Genomic DNA, 23,303 nt, shown 5'->3' on the forward strand with positions numbered 1-23,303 from the left:
CCTGAACCTGCGGGACAGCGAGCCAGCCTTGCCTTTGAGGCTCCAGGAGGAAGAGACGGCTCGGCTCGGGGAAGTTGCTGGGACGCGCTGGCTTGGGAAAGACCGAGTGCCCGGGGCGGAGAGGAGGCAGGAGTGGGAGCCTCTGCAGCCCCCTGGGCGGGAGGGGCGGGGCGCCGTGGGGTCAGGGCAGGGAGCTCAGCCCGGCCTGGGTCAGGATCTGGCTCTGACGCTGAGAGCTGCGGGGCTCACGCCGGCGGGCCCCACGCTCACTTGCCGGCCACCAGCGACACAGCCAGAGGCCACGCTCAGGGTCAGTGCAGCCGGGCCACCAGCTTTGCGTGCAGAGCTCTGTGCTGGGCCTTTGGCTTGAGAGAGACGCAGGTGGCGTGACTTAGGGAAGCATCCTCCTCCAGGGTTTTCATTCTGCAAACGGTTCCGTGTGCGCATCTCTCTTGCTCTCTCGCTCTCTCTCTCTCTCTCACACATACACACACACACACACACACACACTGACTCCTGCTATGCCTGGCCTCCTGCCGGGAACAGAAGGCCGAGTCAGCCCCATCCCGATGTTTTAGACCCAAAAGCATCCCGATGTGCAGAGGAATAGAAAGCCATATGGAATGCCATTGGAGCAGAGATGGTGGCTAGGGGTTTGTTTGATCTGGGTAGGGGTTTAGGGAGCTGGGCTTTGCAGACTGAATAGGAGTGTGGGGCCGGGCTGCATCACTCACGTGCGTTCCCGGTTGCAGGGAGCCGCACGGTGACCCAGAGGCCGCTGGGGGAGCAGGTGCAGGCCCGGTGCCCGCGCTGCCCAGCCCCTGCGCGCAGGAGGTGGAGGGACAGCCGGAGGCCGCCGACAACCAGCGCAACGTCACTCGGATGGGCAGCCAGCCCTCAGACCCAAGCGCCGCCGTGCGCGGCCCAGTGGCACTGCCCAGCCCTCCCGGGGAGGCCACAGCTGTTCCCAGTGAGTATCTCCCCGAACCAGCAGTTTGCCTCTCCCCTTCCCGCCTGCTCCTCGGTAGCTGCCTGGGGACAGAGCCTGCCTCTGTGACCCGTTCCCCCGCAGGAGGGAACATAGTTTGCTGCCGGTACCTGAGCCTCACTGCCCCATTGCTGTTGTCCCTGTGACTTGCGTGTCACTTGAGCTCTATTCTCCCCCTTTCCAAAAACGTCTGCCAGTTCCTAGCTAAGCGCCAAGCACAGTGTCAGGGTGCCGGGGACACCGCAGGAGGGAGGGGACCAGGGCTGTCCTTGGGGCATGTGCGCTGCAGAGGACCCGGCCCCAGATAGGACTGAGCCGAGAGCCCGTGGGTGTGGAGGAGGACATCCTCAGGATGGCCCTCCGTCCCCCCACACCCCGCCATCCCCACCTGAGCTTCGGCCCCCTCGCTCACTCCTGTGCACGCATGAGGTCCTCGTGGCGCAGCCGGGACCGGCCAAGTGCAGGCACCGAGGTTCCCAGTGAGGCAGCCACTCAATCCACTAGCGGGAGGCCTGCAGGCGACAAACACAGGCCCCTCATGCTGTGCAGACGCCGTGCGGCTGTGCGGTGGGCACCGAGGCCAGAGGACATGCTCCAAGGGGTGGGGAGAGGCTGCAGCAGCCCAGCGGACGTGGTGCCAGAGGAGGGTCTCGGGCTGGAGCAGACCAGCCGCTGCCACACGCTTGCCTGTGCCTGCAGACGGGCCCATGCACAGACACATGCCTGTGGCCACTGTCTCCTACTCAGGTGCTGTCGCCTGGGCCTGTGGACCCGCGTGCCATCCCAGGTGTGACAAGGGAAGGCGGCTGGCTCTGGCTGTCTTGCCTCCCCTTCCTCTTCCCTCCTGGTGGCTTCACTTCCACGGGTGCTCCTGGGAGCCAGGCGGTGCTCTGATTCTCTCTGGATTAGCTCGAGGACGAACCCAGTGTCCCCACCTGGCTTTTGTTCACAGGTGTGGCCCCTCCCCCCAACCCCTGGCAACCACTGATCTTCTTAGTGTCACCATAGTTTGGGCCTTTCCTACACGTCACAGCGTTGGAGTCACACAGGTGCGGCCTAGGCAGATTGGCTTCTCTCAGTCACGTGCCTGCCAGGTCCCGCCACACCTTGATAGGGCTGAATAATACTCCATTGTCTGGATGGGCCACATTTTTTTCCCATGTACCTACTGGAGAACATGTTGTTGCTTCCAAATTGTGGGAATTATGGATAAAGCTGCTGTAACACGTGTGCGGGTGTTGGTGTGCACGGGAGTTTCCCACTCCTCTGGGCAGATGCCAAGGCGGGCGACGGCTGAGTGGCTGGAGTGTGTTTTGTTTTGTAAGAAACCGCTAAGCGGCTGCACCATTCTGTGTTCCCAGCAGCGATGTGTGAGCCCCTGGCACTTGGTGTTGGGTGTCCCTCGCCCTGGTCCTTCTAGGAGGCGTGTCCTGGTGTCACATCGTGTCACGTGCTCACTTGCTATCTGAATGGGTGTCTGTTGAGGTTTTTGGCCCACTTTTTAATCAGGTGTTTGCTCCCATGTTGTGGAGGGTTAAGAGTCTTCGTACATCTTGGATAACAGTCTTTCGTCAACTTGCCTTTTGGAAATCTTTCCTCCCAGCCTGTGGCTTGTCTTCGCGTCGTCTTGTCTTTTGCTGTCACACAGCCCAGCCTCCTCAGTGTCTCCTCCGTGGGCCGCAGGCGTAGGGCTGCGTTGGTGGGGGCACCACACCGGTGCCCTCTTTGTCTCCGCCGCATTCGCCCTTTGGACTCCGTAGGTGTGCGTTTCACACTCGGGCCTGTGAGCCGTGCTGACTTACTGTTTGTGAGGAGTGTCAAGTCTGGGTCTAGATTCGTGGGTTTGCTTGTGACGTCCAGCTGTGCCGGTGCCGCCTGGTGAAGAGACTGTCTCCGTGCCGCTGGACGGCCCTTGCTCCGGGGTCAGAGGTCAGCCACGGGGCTGTGTCGGGGGCTGTCTCCTGGCTGTGGCTTTATTTGGGGGCCTTTCCACAGCGCCACGCCGTCCCGATGGCTCTAGTTTTGTAGTAAGTCTCAGAGTTGGGTGGCCTCGGTCCTCCGACCTTTTGCTTCTTCAGTGTGGACTTGTGGGCTCTTGTGAGTCTTTTGCCTCCGTATAAACCTCAGAGGCAGTTTGTCAATATCCACCAGATAACTTGCTGGGGTTTTGATTGTGGTTGCACTGACCGTAGATCAGGTGGGGAGGAACTGAGGACCCGACAGTGTTGCATCTTCCTGTTCATGGACATGGACTATCTCCTCATTGATTTAGATCTTCGATTTCATCCATCGGGGTCTCGTAGTTTGCCTCATGGAGACCTTTTCCATATTTTGTTAGACTTGTGCCTAAATGTTTCACATTTGGGGTGCTAATACAAATGGCACTGTTTTGAATTTCAAATTCCCCTTGTTCATTGTTGGTAGGTAGGGAAGCAGCTGATTTTTGTATGTTGACCGTCCTGCAGCCTCGCTGCTGGGGCTCCTTATTACAAGGTCCAGGGAGGCGTCTTGTTGTAGTTACTGGTTCTCTTCTGTTATCAGGGATCTGTGTTCTCCCCCTTTTTTCTCAGTTGGCCTAACTAGAGGCTTGTCGATGTGACTGGTCTTTTCAAAGAACCAGCTTTTGGTTTTTCAATGTTTTTATTAATTCCCCTGTCTTTCATTTTATTGATTTCTGCTCTGATTTAATTTGCTTTTCTTTTTCTGGTTTCCTAAGGTGGAAACTTAGATTATTGATTTTAGATCTTTCTTCTCATCTGATAAGTGCATTCAAAGCGCACATTTCCCTAGAAGTATTGCTTTTGCTTCATTCACAAAATTTGATAAGTTGTGTTTTCATTTTTATTTAGTTAAAAATATTTAAGAATTTCTCTTGATATTTCTTCTTTGATTCGTGTGTTATTGAGAAGTATGTTATTTAATCTCTGCATAGTTTGGGATTTTTCAGTTATCTTTCTATTACAGATTTCTAGTTTAATTTTATTATGCTCTGGGAATCAGCATTTTGTCCATTTTTTAATTGGTTTGTTTTCTAATTGTTGAGTTTTAAGGTTTATTTGTATATTTTGGATACAAGTCCATTATTGTAGCTATGGGGTTGCAAATATTTTCTCCCAATTTGTGGCTTGTCTCTTTATTCTCTTGACGTCTGGTGTTTTTCTTGTTGTTAATGGGTGTGTTCATCTGGCCCCTGTTATTACTTCTGCTAGAAGCAGAAATCAAGGTGTTGGTTTTCATATGTTAATTTTGTAGCCTGTTACTTCTTTGAACCCTCCAATTGTTCATTAGTTTTAGCATTGATTCTCTTGTTTTTTTTTTTTCTAATAAGTATATTATTAAAACTTCTGCAAATATAGTTCTGACCATTCTGTTCCAAGCCTCACGCCTCCCATTGTTGCTGTTATTATTTTACATGATGTAAGTAGTGAGCGCAATACCAGCTGACGGGGCAGCTCGTGGGCACCCCACCTTGCTCGTGCCCACACTAGGGGAGGTGCTGGTTTGGGGCGTGAGGGGTGTGCGTGTGGGAAGTCGTGTGACAGAATTCTGTCCGTTAGTTCCTTTCCCAGTAAGTGTATTTACCTGGAATAAATGTTGAATTTTCTGGAGGTCACCCAGAAGTGTGGGGGTTTATCGTCATGAATTTTCTGATGTTGAACTGCCCTGGCAATCCTAAAGTAGAAGTTTTATGTTGGATTTTTGGGTTGATACTTTAAGTGAGGTGAGTTCTGTAACTTTCTTGTTTGATGTTCAAGTATGACAGGTTAAGATATTAATATTGTATAGTTGTCTCCTTCACAAATCCATTTCTGAAAATCAGATATTATAATACGAGTCTCATTCCCCATTATTTTAAATGGGAAACATAATAACGCACCATAAAATTATCATACATTACAGTGGGTTGTGTTCCAAGTCCCCAACCAGTTTAAACTGCAACTAAAGCGTAAACACTGAGAACCGCAACGGTCACGCGAGAACACAAATGCTCAGCGTGTCGTTTCCGGGGCGCTGCGGTGAAAGCCGCTGTTAACAAGCAGCGTGTCCCGCATCGAGGCTTCCTGCGCTTCTCAAAGGCGTCCGCGCACGTTCTGACAGTCAACCAACCGCATTTGGAATCCTGCCTGCGAGTTTCCCCCCAACATTTTTTTTGTTTAAAATGTTATGTGGAGTTTGGGGGACGTGTCCATTTTTCCTATGTAAGTAGCAGCCAAGGAACCCGCCAGCAACATTGTGGCGACAGAGGCTGGGTTCTCCTTCCCGGTGTGGGAGGCGCTGCCTGGGGACACGTCAGGCAAGGCTGCCCACAGATTCTCGCAAAAGGGTTAGAAGGTGTTTCTTTGCTTCCTCTTCTCGGACAGTTTAAGTAGCGTCACGGTTCCCTGGTCCTTAAAGATTCGGTAGAATTCCCACGTGAAATCATATGGGTCAGTTTTCTTTTTTTTGAAGAGTAGTTCTTTGGTGATGTCTCTATTTCTGTATGGATAATGGTCTGTTTCAACTTTCTTTTTTATTATTTTTTACTTACTTTATTTTTAAAACTATATTTTATTGATTATGCTGTTATAGTGGTCCCAATTTTCTTTTCCCTTTGCTCCTCTCTGCCCAGTACCCCACTTCCCCCAGTAATCCCACCCCACTTAGTTCATGTCCATGGGTCGTGCATATAAGTTCTTTGGCTTCACCCTTTCCTGTGTTATTCTTAACTTCCCCCTGTCTATTTTGTACCAACCAATTATGCCTTAGTCCCTGCACCATTTCCCCATTTCTCCCCCTCCCCCTCCCAGCTGATCACCCTCCCAATGATCCCCATACCTATGACTCTGTTACTGTTCTGGTTTGCTTAGTTGGACTTTGTTTTTATTTTTTAGATTCAGTTGTTGATAGTTGTGAGTTTGTTGTCACTTTAATGTTCATAGTTTTGATCTTCTTTTTCTTAAATAAGTCCTTTAATATTTCATGTAATAATGGCTCAGTGATGATGAACTCCTTTAGCTTTACCTTGTCTGGGAAGCACTTTATCTGCCCTTCCATTTTAAGTGATAGCTTTGCTGGATAGAGTAATCCTGGTTGTAGGTCCTTGCTTTTCATCACATTGAATACTGCTTGCCGGTCCCTTCTTGCCTGCAAAGTTTCTTTTGAAAAATCAGCTGATAGGTAACTTTCTTCTTTTGCTGTTTTAAAGATTTTCTCTTTATCTTGAACCTCTGGCATTTTAATGATGATGTGTCTTAGAGTGGTCCTCCTTGGGTCCAGCTCACCCGGGACTCTCCGTGCTTCATGGACTTGTATGTTTATTTCTTCACCAAATTTGGGAAGTTTTCCTTCATTATTTTTTCACATAAGCTTTCAATTTCTTGCTCTTCCTTTTCTCCTTCTGGCACCCCTATGATTCAAATGTTGGCACATTTAAAGTTGTCCCAGAGGTTCCTAAGCCTCTCATTTTTTTCAATTCTTGTTTCCTCATTCTGCACTGGGTGACTGTTTTTTCCTTCCTTATGTTCCAAATCATTGATTTGAACCCTGGTTTTCTTCCCTTCACCACTGGTTTTGTGTGGATTTTCCTTCGTTTCACTTAGCATAGCCTTCACTTCTTCCCTTATGCGTTTGCCGTACTCGAGCATATCTGTCAAGCCTGTGAGCATCTTTATCACCAGTGTTTTGAACTCTGCATCTGTTAGGTTGGCTATCTCCTCATCTGTGAGGTTGGCTATCTCCTTGTCGCTTAGTTCTCCCACTGGAACCTTGATCTGTTCCCCCTTTTGGCCCATACTTCTCTGTCTCCTCATCTTGACAGGCTCCTGTGTTTGTTTGCCTTTGTGTCTTAGGCAGAGCTGTCACTCCTGTTACGTTGTAAGGGGCACAGCCTTAGGGATTCATCAGTACAGGGTGACCCATTTCACTATGTTGTGGTGCTGTATGTGGGGGAGGTGTCTGAGAGTGAACAATTCCGCCTGCCCAGCACTTGCCCCTTTTCAGGCACTTCTCCCATTTCCTCCATGGGACTGGCGCCCCTCTAGCTGCTGCCCTGGCTGTCGTTCCCAGAGTGGGTGAGTGAAGTCATTCTAGGACCGTGGGGGCCCTTTAGACAAGTGGACTCTGCTGAGAGACCAGCAGTTACTGCCTCCACCCCAGCCCCCACTGTCTGCGCTGTCAGAAGCAATGAGGCTTGATTTTCCCCAGTGCTGGGTCGGTTGAGGAGCTGGGAGTGCTCCCCAGGTTTCCCTCCTGACTTTAAAATGTGAGTGTTGAATTTTGTCAAATTATTTTCTGCAACCGTTGGTATGCTACTGTGTCTTTCTCCTCTGTAAGATAGGGTGGGGCAAAAGTAGGTTTACAGTTGTGAGTATGTGAAATACAGATTTTATTCTTGTATTACTATTTATTACTTATTGTATTCTTTTCTTTTTGAAAAAATATGCTTTATTGATTATGCTGTTACAGTTGTCCCAATTTCTTTTCCCTTTGTTCCCCTCCACCCAGTGACCCCCCTCCCTCCAGTTGTCCCCCCCTTAGTTCATGCCCATTGGTTGTGCATATAGTTCTTTTCAACATCTTCCTGTCTACTCCACTCCCTCCTACTGTGCTTCTTAATTCCTGCATCATCTCCCTCCCTTTCCCCCTTCCTCCTTCCCGCTGACCTCCCCTCATAATGTTCCCCATACCTGTAATTCTTTTCCCACTCTCGTTGCCTACTTAGTTTGCCTTAGTTTCGGTTCCCTAGCTTCTGTTGTTGGTTGTTGTGATAGTTTTCATTTTAATGTTCATAGTTTTGATCCTCTTTCTCCTAAACAAGTCCCTTTAACATTTCATATGACAGTGGTTTGGATCTGATGAGCTCCTTCCGTTTTACTTTGTCCTGGAAGCACTTTCTCTGTCCTTCTATTCTGAATGACAGCTTCACTGGACAGAGTATTCGTGCTTGTAGGTTTTTGCTTTTCATTACTTTGACTATTTCTTGCCAGTCCCTTCTTGCCTGCAGAGTTTCTTTTGAGAAATCAGCTGATAGTCTTATTGGGACCCTCTTGTACATGATTCTTTTCTTCTCTCCTGCTGCTTTTAAGATTCTCTCTTTATCCTTAATTTTTGACATTTTGATTATAATGTGTCTTGGTGTGGTTCTCCCTGGGTCCAGTTTACCAGGAACTCTCTGTGCTTCCTGGGCCTGTAAGTCTATTTTCTTCCCGAAGTTAGGGAAGTTCTGCTTCATTATATTTTCACATAATTTTTCCATTTCTAGTTCCTCTTCACCTTCTGGCAGCCCTATGATTCAGATGTTGGCCCACTTATAGCTGTCCCATAGGTTTCTGAGCCTCTCCTCATTTTCCTCACTTTTCATTTTCTTTCTGCACTGGCTGACTGTTTGTTCCTTCCCTATGTTCCAATTTTTTATTTGATCCCTGGTTTTCCTTCCCTCACCACTAGCTTCATATGTGTTTTCATTCATTTTAGCAGGACTAGCCTTCATTCTTTCCCCATCTTGTTTAAGATCTGCTGTCAGGTCTGTAAGCATTTTTATAACCAAAGCTCTGAACTGAGCCTCAGAAAGATTTCCTATCTGCTGATATGTTAGATTAGATATTTGCTGACTAGTCCGTTGCATCACCAGGATCTCTATCATGATCTGTGCCATCCTGACCATTTTGTGTTTACCTTTGCTTCCTGGGCAGGGCTATCACACCTGCTACGCTATAGAGGGCGGAGCTCCATGCACTTATCACAACTTGGTGACCCTTCTTACCACGCTGTGGCGTTTTCTGTGAGGGTGGGGATCCAAGATGGATTCCTGCCGTCCTCTCTCTGCTGAGAGACCAGGAACCTCCTCCTCCGTCCCCACCCCTTCTGGGCCTCACAGGTCAAAGCAATGGGGGGGGGGGGGTCTGCTTTCCCCAGCATTGGAATCGCAAGCTGATGGGTCTGGTCTGCAGCCGGGGGTGCTCCGCAGGTGCTTCTCACCTCCCCTTAAATACGGGTGTCTGTGCTCACCACAGTCCCGCTGTCGCTGCCGCTGCTGCCGCCACCAGCACAACCTGACCTCTCCTCCCCGGCCTCACCCCTCCTGCCTGTCTGGACGAGCACCACTTCTTTATAACTCCATATGTTGGACTTTCATTCGTTTTCTGGAACTTCTGGTTATTTCTGGATTTGCGGTATTTGTAGTCTTTCTTAGTTGTGGAGGGAGACGGAGCGTGTCAGTCTGGGCCTCCGTCTTGGCCGGAAGTCACTGTTGTGTTATTTTCCATATGAACAACTGCAGACCTGCTTTTTCCCGCCCCGTGTGTAGTGTGCATGGATGGGTCTTCAAACACTCTGCTGGCCTTGAGTGCTTGGGATAAGTTCTTGTTGTGTCTAGTTATTGTTGTGCGTCCCTGACTTCTCTTTGCTGGTGTTTTGTGGAGGAATTTGCTGTGGAGTCACGAGGGATGCTGGCCTGTAGTTTTCTTGTGTTCACTGTTCCCTGTTTTTGGTATCAGAATACTGAATTCATGAAGTGAATTAGACAGTGTTTCTTCTGTTGTTTTTGGAGGAGATTGTGTAGACTTGGTGTTAATTCTCCTCTAAATGTTAGGTAGAAGTTGCCAATGAAAGATTTCTTTTTGGGTCTTAAAGTTATGATTCACAGTCACAGGGCTGGGTTCTCGATTTTGTGCTGGGTGAGCTGCAGTGGCCTGTGCTGCGAAGGAACCGCGGGTCCCTCTCACTGTAGCTGCCCAGTGTGTGCAGCTGCCCGGTGTGTGCGGCTGCCCGGTGCGTGCGGCTGCCCGGTGCGTGCGGCTGCCCGGTGCGTGTGGCCTCCTGGTGCGTGCGGCTGCCCGGTGCGTGCGGCTGCCCGGTGTGTGTGGCTGCCCGGTGCGTGTGGCCTCCTGGTGCGTGTGGCCTTCTGGTGCGTGCGGCTGCCCGGTGCGTGCGGCTGCGGTTTTTCTTTGCTGTCTTCCTGGTCTGTGGCAACAGCTTCCGTCTCAGTCCTGAGTTTGGTAATTTGCGTCTTCTCTCTATTTTCCTTGTCAGTCTTGCTAGAAGTTTGTTAATCTCAATGATATTTTCACTGATTTTCTCTTGTTTTTATGTTTCCAGTTCCATTTGATTTCTGCTCTTTATTTTTTTTCTTCTTTGTTTCCTTTGGGTTTATTTTGCTTCTTTTTAGTTTCTTGGGATGGGAGCTTAGATTCTTGATACAGCTTTTCCTCTCGTTGTGGAAACACTCCGTGCTCCGCATTTTCTTCTTAGCGCTGCTTTGTCTGTGTCCCACAGATTTTGACATGTTACATTTTCATCTTCATTAATTCCCGTTGCAAAGTGCCCATTAAGACTTTCTCTGTGGCTCATTGACTATTTAGAAATATGTTGTTTAATTGTCAAGTGTTTGGAGCTGCATTTTCTTGTTGTTTCTCTGTCACTGACTTCTAGTCTGAGTCCTGTGTGGTCAGTGAACGCACTCCCTAGGATTTCAAAGCTTTGCACATGGTTAAAGTTTGTTTTATAGCCGACAACACAGCGTGTCTCGGTTCTGTGGGTACCTGAACAGAACACGCGTCCCTCTGTCCTTGAGTGGACTGTTCCGGAAGGGCCAGCTGGATCCTGTTGGTTGGTGGCCATGCTGCGTCCTGCGGGAATGCTGCTTTTCCGTGTAAACACACCCACTGTGGAGGAGGGGGTGCCCCAGCCTCCCACTGCCGGCGTGGACCTACCTGCTTCTCCTTGCGAGCTGCCGGCTTGTGCTTCACCCCGATTTTGAGAACATGCACATCTGGAATCATGTCCTCCTGAGCGATGGCCCTTCTGCATCGTGCAGTCTCCGCACCTGGTCATTTTCTTTGCTCTGATGTCTACTTTATCCGACATAAATGTATCCCTGTCTCATTTTATTTTAATTAATATTCTTATGGCATATCTTTTTCACCTTTTTACTTTCAAACTATTTACTTAGCTATATTTTAAGTTAGTCTCCTACAGATAGCATGTAGTTGGGTCATGTTTTTAATACATTCTGTCAATTCTGTCTTTCATCTGGCATATTTAGTCCATTTACATTTAATGTAATTATACATATTATGGCTTAAGTCAGCTGTTGTATTTTTTTTGTTATTTCTGCTTGTTTTTTCTTTCTTTTTTTTTTTTTTTCCTTTCTTTCTTTGGCTTCTTTTGCCTGCCTTCCTCAGGTTACTTGAATACATTTTAGATTTCATTTTGATTTAACTGTAGTATTTCTGAGTGTATCTCCTTGTATTGTTTTTAATGTTTGCTTTAGATATTACATTACACAATAGCTTACTCCAGTATTCCAGAGTTATCATTTTACCCATTTGAACGAAGTATGAAAACTTTACCTCTCTTTTTCCTCCTCATGTATAATTGTCCTAAATATTTCCTTTGCAAGTATTTTGAACCACATCATATGTGTTATAACGTTTGCTTTAAACTAGAAATTTAGAAAACTCAGGAGGAGAGGAAAGTGTATTGTATTTACTCATAGTTTTGCTACTTCTATTGTTCTTCCTTCCTTCCTGATATTCCAGTATTTCTTCTCTCATAATCTGTGTTCCGTGTAGAGGACCCTCCTCAGTCATTCTTCGAGGGCAGGCCCGCAGGTTACAGGTGCTCTGAGTTTTCCTTCATCTGAGAATGTCTTGATCTCCCCTTCATTCCTGAGGGATATTTTTACTGGGTATAGAATTCTGGGTTGACAGTTCTTTTTTTTTCAGCACTTGAAAAAACGTGTGCCTCTTCCTTCTGACCTCCATGGTTTATGATGAGAAATCTACTGTCATTCGAATTGTTTCCTTCCTGTAGGTAAGATGTTTCTCTCTTGCTGCTTTCAAGATTTGTTTCTTTGTCTTTATATTTCAGAAGTTTGATTATGATGTATGTTGGCATGAGTTTCTCTAGGCCTCTCCTGTTTGGGGTTTGCTCAGATTCTTGAATTTGTAAGTTGATGTCTTTTTGCCAAATTTGGAATAGTTCATCCATTATGTCTTTGAATACGTCTTCAGCTCTGGTCTCTTTCTCTTTTCTTTTCAGGACTGTTGACACGAATGGTAGAGCTTTTGTGGTAATCACAAAGGTCTCGGAGGCTTTGTTCAGGTTTTTCTCTGTTGTTCAAAGTGGGTGATTTCTGCTGTTCTGTCTCCCAGTTCACTGACTCCCTCCTCTGTCTGCTCTATTCTGTTGTTCAGCCCATCTTTTGCGCTTTAATTTCAGTTATAATATTTCTGTTTAGTTCTTTATATCTTCTATTTCTTTGCTAAGGTTTTCTGTTTCTTTACTGAGATTACTTTTTTATTTGTTTCAAATGTGTTTTTAATCATCTGAAGTATTTTTATGACAGGTGCATTAAATTACTCTCAGATCATTCTAACATCTGTCTGTATTACTTGGTGTCTATTGATTGTCTTTTCTTATTGAAATGGATGTTTTCCTGGTCCTTGGTGTGACGAGTGATTTTTTATTGAGACCTAGGCATGTTGATATTGTGTTACGAGCCCGTGAGTCTTACATGCACCTTCTGTCTCAGCTGGTCACTGTGATGCTCCTCCAGCAGGGGTGGGCAGGGAGCTGCCTCCCCGACAGGTGGGATGGGAGTCCAGGTTTCTCATGTGACCTCCACTGACACCCAGTGGGAGTGAACTCCTTGTTCTGGCTGGACTGGGGTGGGAGTTCCAGCCTCTCCCTGGACCTCTTCTGTCCGAGAGGTGGGAGTCCCTCCCTGCTCCCCACGGGGCCTCCAGGGACAGCACGGATTGACCTCATCATTGCTGGGTGTTGGTAAATACCCTGGCTTTGCACTAGGATTTGCTCTAGCAAGGAAAGGGAAGCTGTACCTCGTTATTTCTGGTGGGAACTGACGTCCAGGTTCCCCCTGTGATCTCGAGTGACATTGCATGGGTTGGGGGTCTTATTACCACAGCGTGGGGTAAGAGAGCCCCGCCTGGCTCTCTCTGATGCCACCCCAGCAGGGGACCCCATTACAGGCTGTTGTGGGTGGCAGTCTCAGCTGCCCACTTGGTCTTCGGTCACTAGTGTCAGGGGGTGGGGGCTGCAGTGTCTTCTGCCCTGTTTGGCTGTAGCGGAGTAGTTACTGTCTATTATAAGTTTCTTCTGTTGCTTAACTGCACCTCTCCTTGTCCTATGACTAGGGAGAGCTGCTTTTGTTGGGAATTTTTTAAAAATCTGTACCTTTTGACATTTCTGAGTTGGTAGCTTCTCCATCACCGAGAATACGTGAGGCATCAAAGAAAACGCAGGAAAGAAAAAGTCACTCAGGTCCCAAGGTCACGGGCCCGCCTACCTCCTTCCATCCACCTTTCTGATGTTTGTCTTGTAGAGCGTGCCCAGGGTTTTAGTTACGCTTTGTGGGACGGAGCGGGGAAGTGCTTCCCTCTCCTCTTTCCAGGAGCTTAAGTCTGGAGTTAATTTTTATACGCGGCGTGAGGTAAGGGCTGAGATTCTCCCCGTCCCCCCACGGAGGGCCATTTGTTCGATTTCCATGTGTGGGGAAGGCTGTCCTTTTCCCACTGAGCTGCGGTGGCACTTTTGGCAAAACTGCATTGGTGGGTGTTACGTCATTTCAGGGATAATTTCTGGGATTGTATTTTTAAATGTTAGTTCTATGATGTTGTTTTCCAGACATTAGAGTTTTACAAATGTTGGATCTCCTTTGCCTGTCTTTTATTTGACTTCCTCTCTGATCCTTCTGAAGACTCATTCCTTCCTCTTCTCTCTTGGCTGCTCATGTCTGTCTCCGTCTCCCTAGCTCTGCTTCAGTTACATCCATTTTCTCTTGGCCCCTTGTGACTTCTCGGATGATTTTGTCTTTCTCTTTTCCTTCCTTTCTCAGATGATTTGTCCTTTTTTTTTTTTTTCCAGTTTGTTCCCTGAGTTTGGTCACCTCCCATCTCACACCTCCTCGTTGTCCCTACATTTTAATTTTGAGCTTTGGAATCTGATGGTGGTGTTTTTTCTTATTAGGGATAGCTTGTTTAATTATATTTACTTCAGGTGGAGAAGTTGTTACAGTTTCCCTCTGCACTGCAGTTGTTCGTGGAGTATTTTGAGCACCTGAAACGGTTTTTCATCCTCAGTTTGTAGTTTCTTGTGGCGGAGGCCGTGTGTGCATGCTGGGCCCCCTTTCCTGATCTGAGGACGGACGGGCCTTGCGCTTTCCTGGGCCAGCAAGGACCGTGGTCCGGTGGAGCGCGGGCGGGGCTGGGCCGCCTGCCTGCTCTCTGGTTCAGCAGCCCCTCTCCTGTGAGGGCAGTGAAGCCCAGTGTGTTCAGGCCGTCAGCCCCGGGGGGCCGTCTGTCCGGCTCCAGGTCTTCGGGAATGTCCTGTCTCTGGAGGAGCCCGGCCCTTGGCAGCTTGTTCCCTCCCTTCCCTCTGCCACGAAGCCACCCAAGTGCCCGCTCTGTTTCAGGTGTCCCTCCTCCTTCAGCGCAGCGGTTCCCCGGGGCCCGCCCCCAGCCCCATGTGCTGACCGGCCAGGCCTCAGCCCGCTCCTCAGGGTTTCTCTGCTTCGCGGGGGACCCTCTGCCCACGAGTGGCCTTGCTCACGTCCCACCCTCACGGGGCCCTGCTGCAGCCCCCCTTCTCCACACAGGCCCTGCCTGGGTCTGCAGACCTCGCAGCTGCGTGTCCGCACGCACATGTGCATCCAAGCCTGTAGGTTCCTTGTTACCAAACGCTGTACACGTGGCCCGCAGTGATTTCCTCCCCTTCCTTCCTTACTGCTCGGTTTATGGAGGAGGAGGAGGAGGAGGAGGAGGGAGAAGGTGAGCGCGGAGGCCTCCTCACCGTCCAGGCTCTGCTGGGTGGGTGGTGCCGGCCGCCCCTGTGCCCCTAGATGCCTGCTCCCTCCCTCCCTCCCTGCGTGCCTGCCTTCCATCCGCCCGCTTCCCTGGAAGGCCCGTCGCTGGAGATCGCTGCCCTCACTTCTGGTCCACGTGTCGCTTTCGTCTCCTGCCTCTGTCTTTGCTGTGCCGTGCTTTCCCCATTTCCCAGGGGCCGTTTGGCTCGTGACACTGAAGCCTTTCTGCTTTGCTAATGTGTTCAAGCCTTGAGTTTCGCGCTAAGAAACCTTTTGGTTGTGTATTACATGTGTTGAAACATCATAGTTTTAAAATCTTTTTTTAAGTTTTATGATGGTTTCCTATGTGATCTATGACTTACTTGTAAGTATGGTTTTGAATTTCCAAATGTTAGAGACTTCTTTATGGGGGCTTTTTATTTTTTTTATTTTTTTTCTGGTTGATTTCATTGTTGTAGGTCACCCCTCCTTGCGTTTTCATAGAATCCTTTTTTTTTAAGTTTCTGCTTAAAGGACACTTTTTCTAATTTAGTTGAGTGAGGTTTGATGGTGGTGAATTCTGTCCTTTTACCTGAAAAATACTTTGCCATTTTTGTGAAAAGCGGTTTCCCTGTGTTTGCAATGCTAGTTCGCTCCAGCTCCCTGGGCTCCCCCGGCGCCCGCGGCCTCCGGCTGCTCATGGGCCTGAGCGTGTGTTTCTGTGCTCTGTCCTCTCCGGTGGCTGCTTGTAACCCGTCTAGCCGTGGGCGACAGAAGCAGCAATGTGGCAGCACGCGTGTGAGGAACTACCGGGTTTCTGTCACCACCGTCGGGGACTCGCCCTCACGTGGCTGTCTCGTGCGCCTGGGCCGCGTGTCTGTTCAGGACCCCAGTCATTTGGCCCGCGGAGCCCCCCCCCCCCCCGCCCCCTGCACTCGGTGTCCCCCGGGAGCCAGTCCTCAGGTCTTGGAGCCGCTGCTTGGCCAGCGCTCGGCTGTCGGTGGCTCTCTCTGCGGCCCCTTGTCCCGCCTGACGCTGTGGATGCCAACGGCACCCTGGGGGGTGACAACCGGAGGGTGTTTCCAGACAGTGCCACGTGTCCCCAGGAGGCCAGACCACCCTTGCCTGCCAAGCACAGAGCCGGTGACCCCGTTGTGGGCGCTTCGTGGGCGGTGGGCCCCTGCCTGCTGCTGCCCTTGGGGCCGCTGAGATGGGCCGGGGCTGGGCCGGGCCGCCCTCTGGGAACCTCCCACCGGCCGCTCCCTCGTGGTTGGGAAGGCACTGACGGGCGTCACCCAGGTGTCAGGAGGCATTGCAGTTTAATTTTTTAATTATCTTGCCTCTTTCTGTAAGCAAAAACCTGCTTCTACAATACAGTTTGTGCTTGTAATCAGCAAGAAACAGGCTCAATTCTGTCCTTTTATTTGTGTGTCAGTTTCCAGAATTGTGCGTCGTGAGACTGAGGGGTCGGAGACAATTATTACGACTTTTGGATTTTCATGTCTTTGTTTCATTCCTTTGAACTCACTATGACTCTTGGTGCTTAAAGCGTCCCGTTTCTGGCCGAGGGAGCCCCTGCCAGTCAGCCTTCTGGCCCGCACTCGCCTCTAGGAGCGTTGCCCGCTCCCTGGCTTCCGTCCGTGACTCCGTGCTCAGGACCCTCTCGAACCTTCCCTGCCCAGACCTGGGATCGGCCTCTTCTCCAAGGAGACCTCTGTCCTGGCTGCTCCTGCAGGCCCCCCACCCCGTGTGCTCCTGCCTCACGGCCTCCTTGCCTCCGGCTCAACTCTGGAGGTGGCTGTCCCGGAAGCTGGGGCCCACATCTGGGCTCACTTCAGCCCTGAAGAGGGAGCAGGCTCCGCTCCCCACCTCGCCAGGAGCCTGGGCACGGCTCCCTCCCAGCACGGGGGATCGTGTCCCCCAAGGTATCTCCCCCGTTCAGCCCATCGGAGAGAGCCGTGCCCAGGGATGCAGTGCCCAGAGGGGTCAGCCAGTGGGCGCCTCTCAGAGGGCATCTCTCCCTCTTCAGTCCCGTCGGCCGCCTCGCCGAGTGTGTCCTTGCCAGTGACTTCCTGGTTACCGTCGGGTCCCTTTCCCTTTTCAGTAGCCCAGGTCCAGAAGGGAGTCCCATCTGTCCTTGTCTGGGTCTTCTCCCCCCGCTTGGTCTGCTTGGATTTGCTTGATTCATGTTCTTGTAAATCTGGTCCTGAGGTGTTTCCGTCCAGGCTGGTCCCTATGTGCCGCAGCTTCTGAGCATCAGAGCTCTTCAGTGGGTCCACGTCGGCTCTTTTCCCCCAGCCTACTTGTCCAGGGGTTTGCTTTATTGTTGTTGGGGGAGAATCTAAGAAGCTGTGGTTTTAAGGTAATAAAATTCCTGCCCCAGCCAGTGGCTCCATCGGGTGGAGCGTAGTCCCATCCACCAAAGAGTCGTCGGTGCGAGTCCCGGTCAGGGCGTGGGCCCAGGTTGCAGGCCTGAGCCCGGTTGGATTGAGTACAGAAGTAAACTGACCAGTGTTTCTCTGCATCACTAAAAATTAATAAACATATTCTCAGGTGAGGATTAAAATAATAGTAAAATAATAAAATTCTTAGTTTAAAGGTAAAGCATGATCACCATGGACACTTTTTTTGGTTGTTAAAGCGACGGAGAAGAGAATGAAACCACTGTCGGGAAGCCGGTCAGGGCTTGCCACGGCTGCCGTTCTGCTGCTCTCTTCCCCACGGTGTGATCTGTGGAGCTGAGCTTCCCTGAGATACAGGCGTGTTTACAGCGTGCCCATCCTTTCTAACTGTGTCACAAGCTGCTGCTTTTGTCCCGTGAACGATTCACAGGCAGTTTCACGCCCCACAGTGTGACACTGCCCAGCAGTCTCGCACGCGCAGTCTGTCTCCTGTGGTTTCATGTTTGTTACGTGACAGGGCTCACAGCGGCCGCCTCGGTGGCTCTGTGCGAGTGCCCGCCCTCCCGGGAGGTGTGTCTTCCAGGTGAAGGCGTCGCAAGCGCGTCGTGCGGTGGCAGATTTGCACCCTCAGCGGGAGCTCGGTGGCGCTGGTGGGAGGCGCGGCCCGGAGGTGCGGTCTGCCCGGGCTTCGTCCTCGGGCCTCGTCCTCGGGCCGGCCCTGCGGGGCCTCGGGGGAGCCGGGGTCTGTCTCCACGCGAGCTCTGGGGATATGCGCCTCACGTCTTCTGTTGCCCTTTAACATGCCTGGGCCTCCATGTGTCTTGTACGAAGTAACAGCAGGCACGGGAGCGGCATCGGCCTCGGCCGGCCCCCTGCCTGTCCCTGGCACCTCTGAGCCCTCGGGAACAGCATCGCCCGCGAGAATCAAAATGTTCGTTAGGGTCGCTGCGGTGAAAGGCACTTCGTGGAGAACATGGTCATGGCCATTGGAACCCTGGGAGGTGGACCGTGGGAGCCTTGCTGGCGGGGGCGGGGCGCCGAGTGGAGGATGGCCTTGGGGGAGGGGCGTGCCTGCCGGCCAGTGTCCCCCGAAGTCCTGGGCGCGGCAGGGCCTTCCCTGGGGTCCTGGCCGGTGAGGTGGACCGCCAGGTTGAGGAGGATGTCTGCGGTCCAGGGCCACCATGCGATGTCTCTTCTTGAGGGGTGAACCCTAACCAGAACCATGGGAGGGGACCCTGCTTGCCCTGGTCTCTGGGGCTGAGGGCCTTTGGTGGCCTCAGAGCATCTAGAGTAATGGGTCCTAGTGGAGGCAGAGGTGTCCACAGCCAAGGGCACCCCGACCCGGTGACATGTGACGCAGGAGGGGTCTCCTGGCTCCCAGCGTTGGTCCAGCCCTGTCACGCACACCCTCGTGCCCTGACCGACCGTGATCGGAGGGAGTCTCTCTTGATGCTGCGTTCATAGCCTGCGGGGGTGGGAGCTGGGACGGGCCTGTTGCCCGGTGAGACCTGTGTGACGTGGGCTGTGTGCGCCGCACCACGCCCCTAACTCGGCAGCCCTGTGTCCTCGTAGGCGGCAGCGTGGACCTGGAGAGCCAAGCAGAGGGGAAGAAGGAGGCGGAGGCTGATGATGTGATGAGGAGCGGCCCCCGGCCCATCGTCCAGTACAGCTCCATGTTCTGTCTGAGCCCCACCAACCTGTGAGTCCCCTTCCCGGCCCACACTGCGCCCCTGCCGCTCCTCCCCGGCCCGTGACCCACACACACATGACTGCCGTGTGGGCCAGTTGTTGACCCGCAGGGGACATGACAGCCCCGTGGGTCACACTCGTCACCCATGTGTCCTCTCTGTTTACCTGTCACGGCCACCGTGCACCCCTCTTCCATCGTCACGCACCTGCCCTTGTTAATCCAGCTGGGGTTTATGTGCCAAAGGGCCAGCTTAGCGGGAGGCATGCAGCCGGGGGCGGAGCGGGCAGTGCAGACGCCACAGGAGGACCTGCGGCCACGATGAGGAGAGAGGCTGGCAGGGGCCTGAGACGCAGTGTCCTGGGGCGGAGGGCCAGCCGGGGGCCAGGGGGCCTGGGGAGGGCAGGGCCGGGGGCCGTGGTCTGGGCTGGTAACCCTGATGGCGTCCCTCTAAGGGAGAGGGAAGCAGCTGGGCACGGGAGGCCCTTCCACATGGAAGGTGCTCGGGAACCAGAATTGTTGGCGCCAGGAAGGGCCGAGGGCTGGACGAGAGTGGCAGTGATGGCCTGTGGGGGGCGGGTGCAGGGGGAGCGCCGAGCACGTCCCAGCAGCGGCAGGACAGGCGCCCGCCTCGTGCTCCTCACGTGGCTTCTCCTCCTCCTCTGCGGGGCAGAGGGGCCTTCCCTGAGCCCAGCCACTGTCCTCAGCTGTGCTGTGGCCTTTGTCAGCACCTGAGAGTCTGCTCGTGTCCTGCTGAGCCCTGTGCCCGGTGTCCAGAAGGTGCCTGATCCGAGCAGAATGTGGTCCGTGCGGCTGCGCTCCCGCGGAGCCCGGCGTGCGCTCGGCCCACCTGGTGGGCCCGTGCGCGGCAGTTTGCCGCCCGTGCCCTGGGCTTCTGCTGCCTTCCTGTCGTTCTTTCTGGGACGCGCTCCCAGGAATCTCAGTCACCATCTGTCAGCGGCCGGCTGTCTCCTGACACTTAGAGCTCAGCTTCCTGCAGGAGAGGCCCAGCGGGGGACAAAGGAGGGGACCAGGTGACCCCCATGGGCTCCTGGTGAGCCACGCTCTGCCCCCCAGGCTCCGCCGCTTCTGCCATTACATCGTGACCATGCGGCACTTCGAGATGGTCATCCTCGTGGTCATCGCCCTGAGCAGCATTGCCCTGGCCGCTGAGGACCCTGTGCGGACGGACTCGCCCAGGAACAACGTGCGTGCCGCCGTCTGGCTGTGGAGGGCTGGGCAGTGCCAGGGTCTGGCCCCGCGTCACAGACAGGAAGGGACAGACGTGCCCAGATGGGAGCCAGGGCCGCAGCCACCAGGGCTGTGGAGGGGCCCTCCCCACGCCTCTGCCCACAGGCCCCCTGGCTGCTGGGTTGTCCACCCCGAGGTCTGGAGGGGACCTGGAGCCTCCGAAGCGGCCCGGCTCCAGCATCGGCCCCCTTTGAGAATCGCCCTCCCGTGGTTGTAGGTCCTGAAGTACATGGACTACATTTTCACAGGCGTCTTCACCTTCGAGATGGTGATAAAGGTGAGTGACGTGGGTGCCCCGCTGGCCTGTCACCCTCTTGTGGAACCTCTCCGAAGGCACGTGGTGCGTGTGCGCCACATAAACGCACACACGGGGTCTCAGCAGGCTGCTGTTCACTAAGGGCTCACCGCAGCATTAGTCACCCCTGGGAGAGCTCCCAAGCAGGGTCCCTGCTTGGCACGAGGTGCTGACGACGCATGTGCGGGGGCCCCGGTGCTTGGCAGGAGACTGACGACAACCATCTCGTTGCGAGGTCCATTTTCTGCGCGTGTCCACGGCCACTGCTCCCTGTCAGCCAGTGTCTGACGAGTGGCCAGTGTGTGTGCAGGTGTGTATGCACAGGCGTGTGTGCAGGTGTGTGTACAGGCATGTGTGCAGGTGTGCGTGTAGAGGTGTGTGCGCAGGTGGGCATGTGTGCACGGGTGTGCATTCACTGTAAAGGAGTGCACACCTGTCAGTCCCTGGCACAAGGCAGCTTAGCATGTGCTGTGTGTGCGGCTCATGGCGGCTGTGCCTCTGTGTGCACCCACATGTCAGCTCTGCTGCCCCATTTACCTGGGGGAGGTGTCATCACCCCAGTTCACAGACATGGACGCTGAGGCCTAGAGACATTGAGGTGCTGGCCAGAAGCCAGTCCCTGCTGTGGGACCCCGGCCGGGCCATGACCACGTTGGGATATTTGGGGTTAATGGCGTTGAGTTCCAAAGGCCTGTCAGGCCCTCACAGGGCATGTCTGGGCTGTGTCCCTTCCCGTGACAGGACGTGGCCTGAGCTGTGTCCCCTCCCCCTGTGACAGTGTCGCCTAGAGCGGCACCCTTCCCTTCAAACCCATGACTCTGGGGTCTGGCTCTGCCCTTTTTCCTGAAATATCCTGCCCCCTGAACTGTGTTTCTGCCCCGAAGATGATTGACTTGGGACTGCTGCTGCACCCGGGGGCCTACTTCCGGGACCTGTGGAACATTCTGGACTTCATCGTGGTCAGTGGGGCCCTGGTGGCCTTCGCCTTCTCGTAAGTACCCGCGTTTGCTCTGGGCCTGGTCAGCTGCAGCCCCGCCGCGTGGTGGGCTTGGGGTGCACCCCGGCCTCCAGGGCCGTCCGCAGCTCTGTCCCTGTATGTCGGGCCCGGCCGTGTGTGGCAGGGAGGACCTCAGCCTGCTTTGTCCTTGACGTGGCCCCTGGCTCTGAAGTGGGGCGGGCAGGCCTCATCTGCTCTCTGCATGTTGACACCCCTCGGACAGCCCTCTGCGCCCGCCTTCAGCGGCACCGACGCTTGGCTGGAGCTGGGGGGCTGGTGGGGGCCACTTTCTCTGGTTCCTGAGCAGGCGACGCTCAGCCCTGTGGGGTCTGGGCCTGCGTGGTGGTGGGCAGAGGCGGGTGTGGCGGCTTGGGTGGGGCCGGAGGTCGCAGCGAGGGGGAGCGGCACCCGATGCAGAGGTCGAGAGGACCCCAAGTGCTCCCTCTCTGCCCGTGGCCAGGCTCCTCACTGACTCTCTTCTCTTTGTCTCCCTGTTGCTGGACTCTCGGTAGGAGCTTCATGGGGTAATGCCTCCCCTCTGTCCCCCCACCCTGCCCACATCATAGCTGCCCCCCGGGGCCGTGCGTCATTGCCTCACTGCTCATCCGTCTCCACCTTCCTCCCCATCTTCCGGGCTGCATGCTGCCGGGCCGTGTCCCCAGGCCCTGCATTCCCACCTCGCCGGGTGGGGGGGGGGCAGCCCTGGAGGGCGGGGCTGGGCATGGACAGTCCCTGGGGAGCGGCAGGACCAGGTGTCCCAGTGGGTCTGGAGCTGGAATGAGGGCCCAGAGGGCAGCTCTGTGTGGGAGCAGCCATGGCAGCTGGGGTGGCAGACACCCTGCTGGGACACATGTGCCTGCATCTGCCCCCTAGACAGCGGCGTTCTTTCCTCTTTTCTCTGGACCACGGCCGCCAGACAGCGCCCAACATTTCCCCTGGGGGCTTGCCTACCCTCTGTCCCTGCAAAGCAGATGACACCTTTGCCAGTGTCAGTGAGGGACTTGGAGTGAAGGGAGGGGACGGGTGAGAGTGAGCCAGGTGGCCTCTGAGCAGAAGGACCTGAGCTGGAGGAGGCCTGGAGGGAGCAGGGCGGAGCCTGCTGCCCTGCGGCCCTGTGGTCGGTGGGTCCTGCCCTCCTGGGCCGGCCTCTGCTACCCCTCTTCCCATGCTGGCTGCAGCAGGAGGCTGGTGGCACGGGGTTGGGGGGTCAGGACACTGGGGTGATGGAGATAGCTGACCCGCGTTCGGAGGCTGGATGTTCCCCCCTGAAGATGGGTGTTTCTGGGGGAGTTTGATCTGACTGTGGAGGCCCCACTGGGTCCTGGGGGAGCGGGACGGGGCTGGGTCACTGAGGACCCCTCCCCCGTGGAGCCTGCCTGGGCCTGACAGCTCGCTCTCCCCAGAGCTTGGCTGGTGCCCAAGGAGACAAGGGGACCCTGCCTCCCCCCAAGTACAGGTCCCCTGAACTGAGGGAGAAGTGGTCTCTGAGCAGGATGGGTTCGGGCTTCAGGCCTTGAGCCTTCAGCCACTGCCGCTGCCCCCACCCCGCGGGGCATAGTCGCTTCAGGGGTGGCCTCCGGCACCTTCCCTGAGCCCCCGAGCCGGCTTCAGGCTGGCAGGAGCGCCAGCTCCAGAGTGTGACAGGTCCTGGGTCCCTGCCAGCCTCAGGGAGCCACCCGGGTCCCCTCTGGCCTCCTCTGTGAAGGGTCTGGTCTGGCCACAAAGGTGCTGGCCTCTGAGCCTGCATCTGGAGCTGCAATGCTCTCTGCCGACTTCCCTGCCTGCCCCTGCTGTCTCCCTGCTTCGTGGCCTTGGTGTCTCCATCTCAGTCCTTCTGTGGCTCTTTCCCTCCCTCCTTCCCTTTAAACGCCCCACCCTCTCCTCCTCTCGCTGTGCGTCAGTT

General features: G+C 53.7%; 1 protein-coding gene across 3 annotated transcripts in view; it reads left to right on the forward strand.

The window, feature by feature from the left end:
- CACNA1B (calcium voltage-gated channel subunit alpha1 B) overlaps window positions 1-23,303 on the forward strand; it is a 126,492-nt gene that overhangs the window by 56,346 nt on the left and 46,843 nt on the right. For all 3 annotated transcript variants that reach the window (XM_090275075.1, XM_090275076.1, XM_090275077.1), the window contains 5 exons: window positions 753-970; window positions 18,743-18,869; window positions 19,935-20,064; window positions 20,326-20,385; window positions 21,288-21,394. In XM_090275075.1, the coding sequence (XP_090131201.1) occupies window positions 753-970; window positions 18,743-18,869; window positions 19,935-20,064; window positions 20,326-20,385; window positions 21,288-21,394 (642 nt within the window). The remainder of the gene's footprint in view (window positions 1-752; window positions 971-18,742; window positions 18,870-19,934; window positions 20,065-20,325; window positions 20,386-21,287; window positions 21,395-23,303) is intronic.

The sequence above is a fragment of the Furipterus horrens genome, unplaced genomic scaffold (genome assembly GCF_987537825.1).
Source record: "Furipterus horrens unplaced genomic scaffold, mFurHor1.1.pri manual_scaffold_4, whole genome shotgun sequence".
NCBI lineage: Eukaryota > Metazoa > Chordata > Mammalia > Chiroptera > Furipteridae > Furipterus > Furipterus horrens.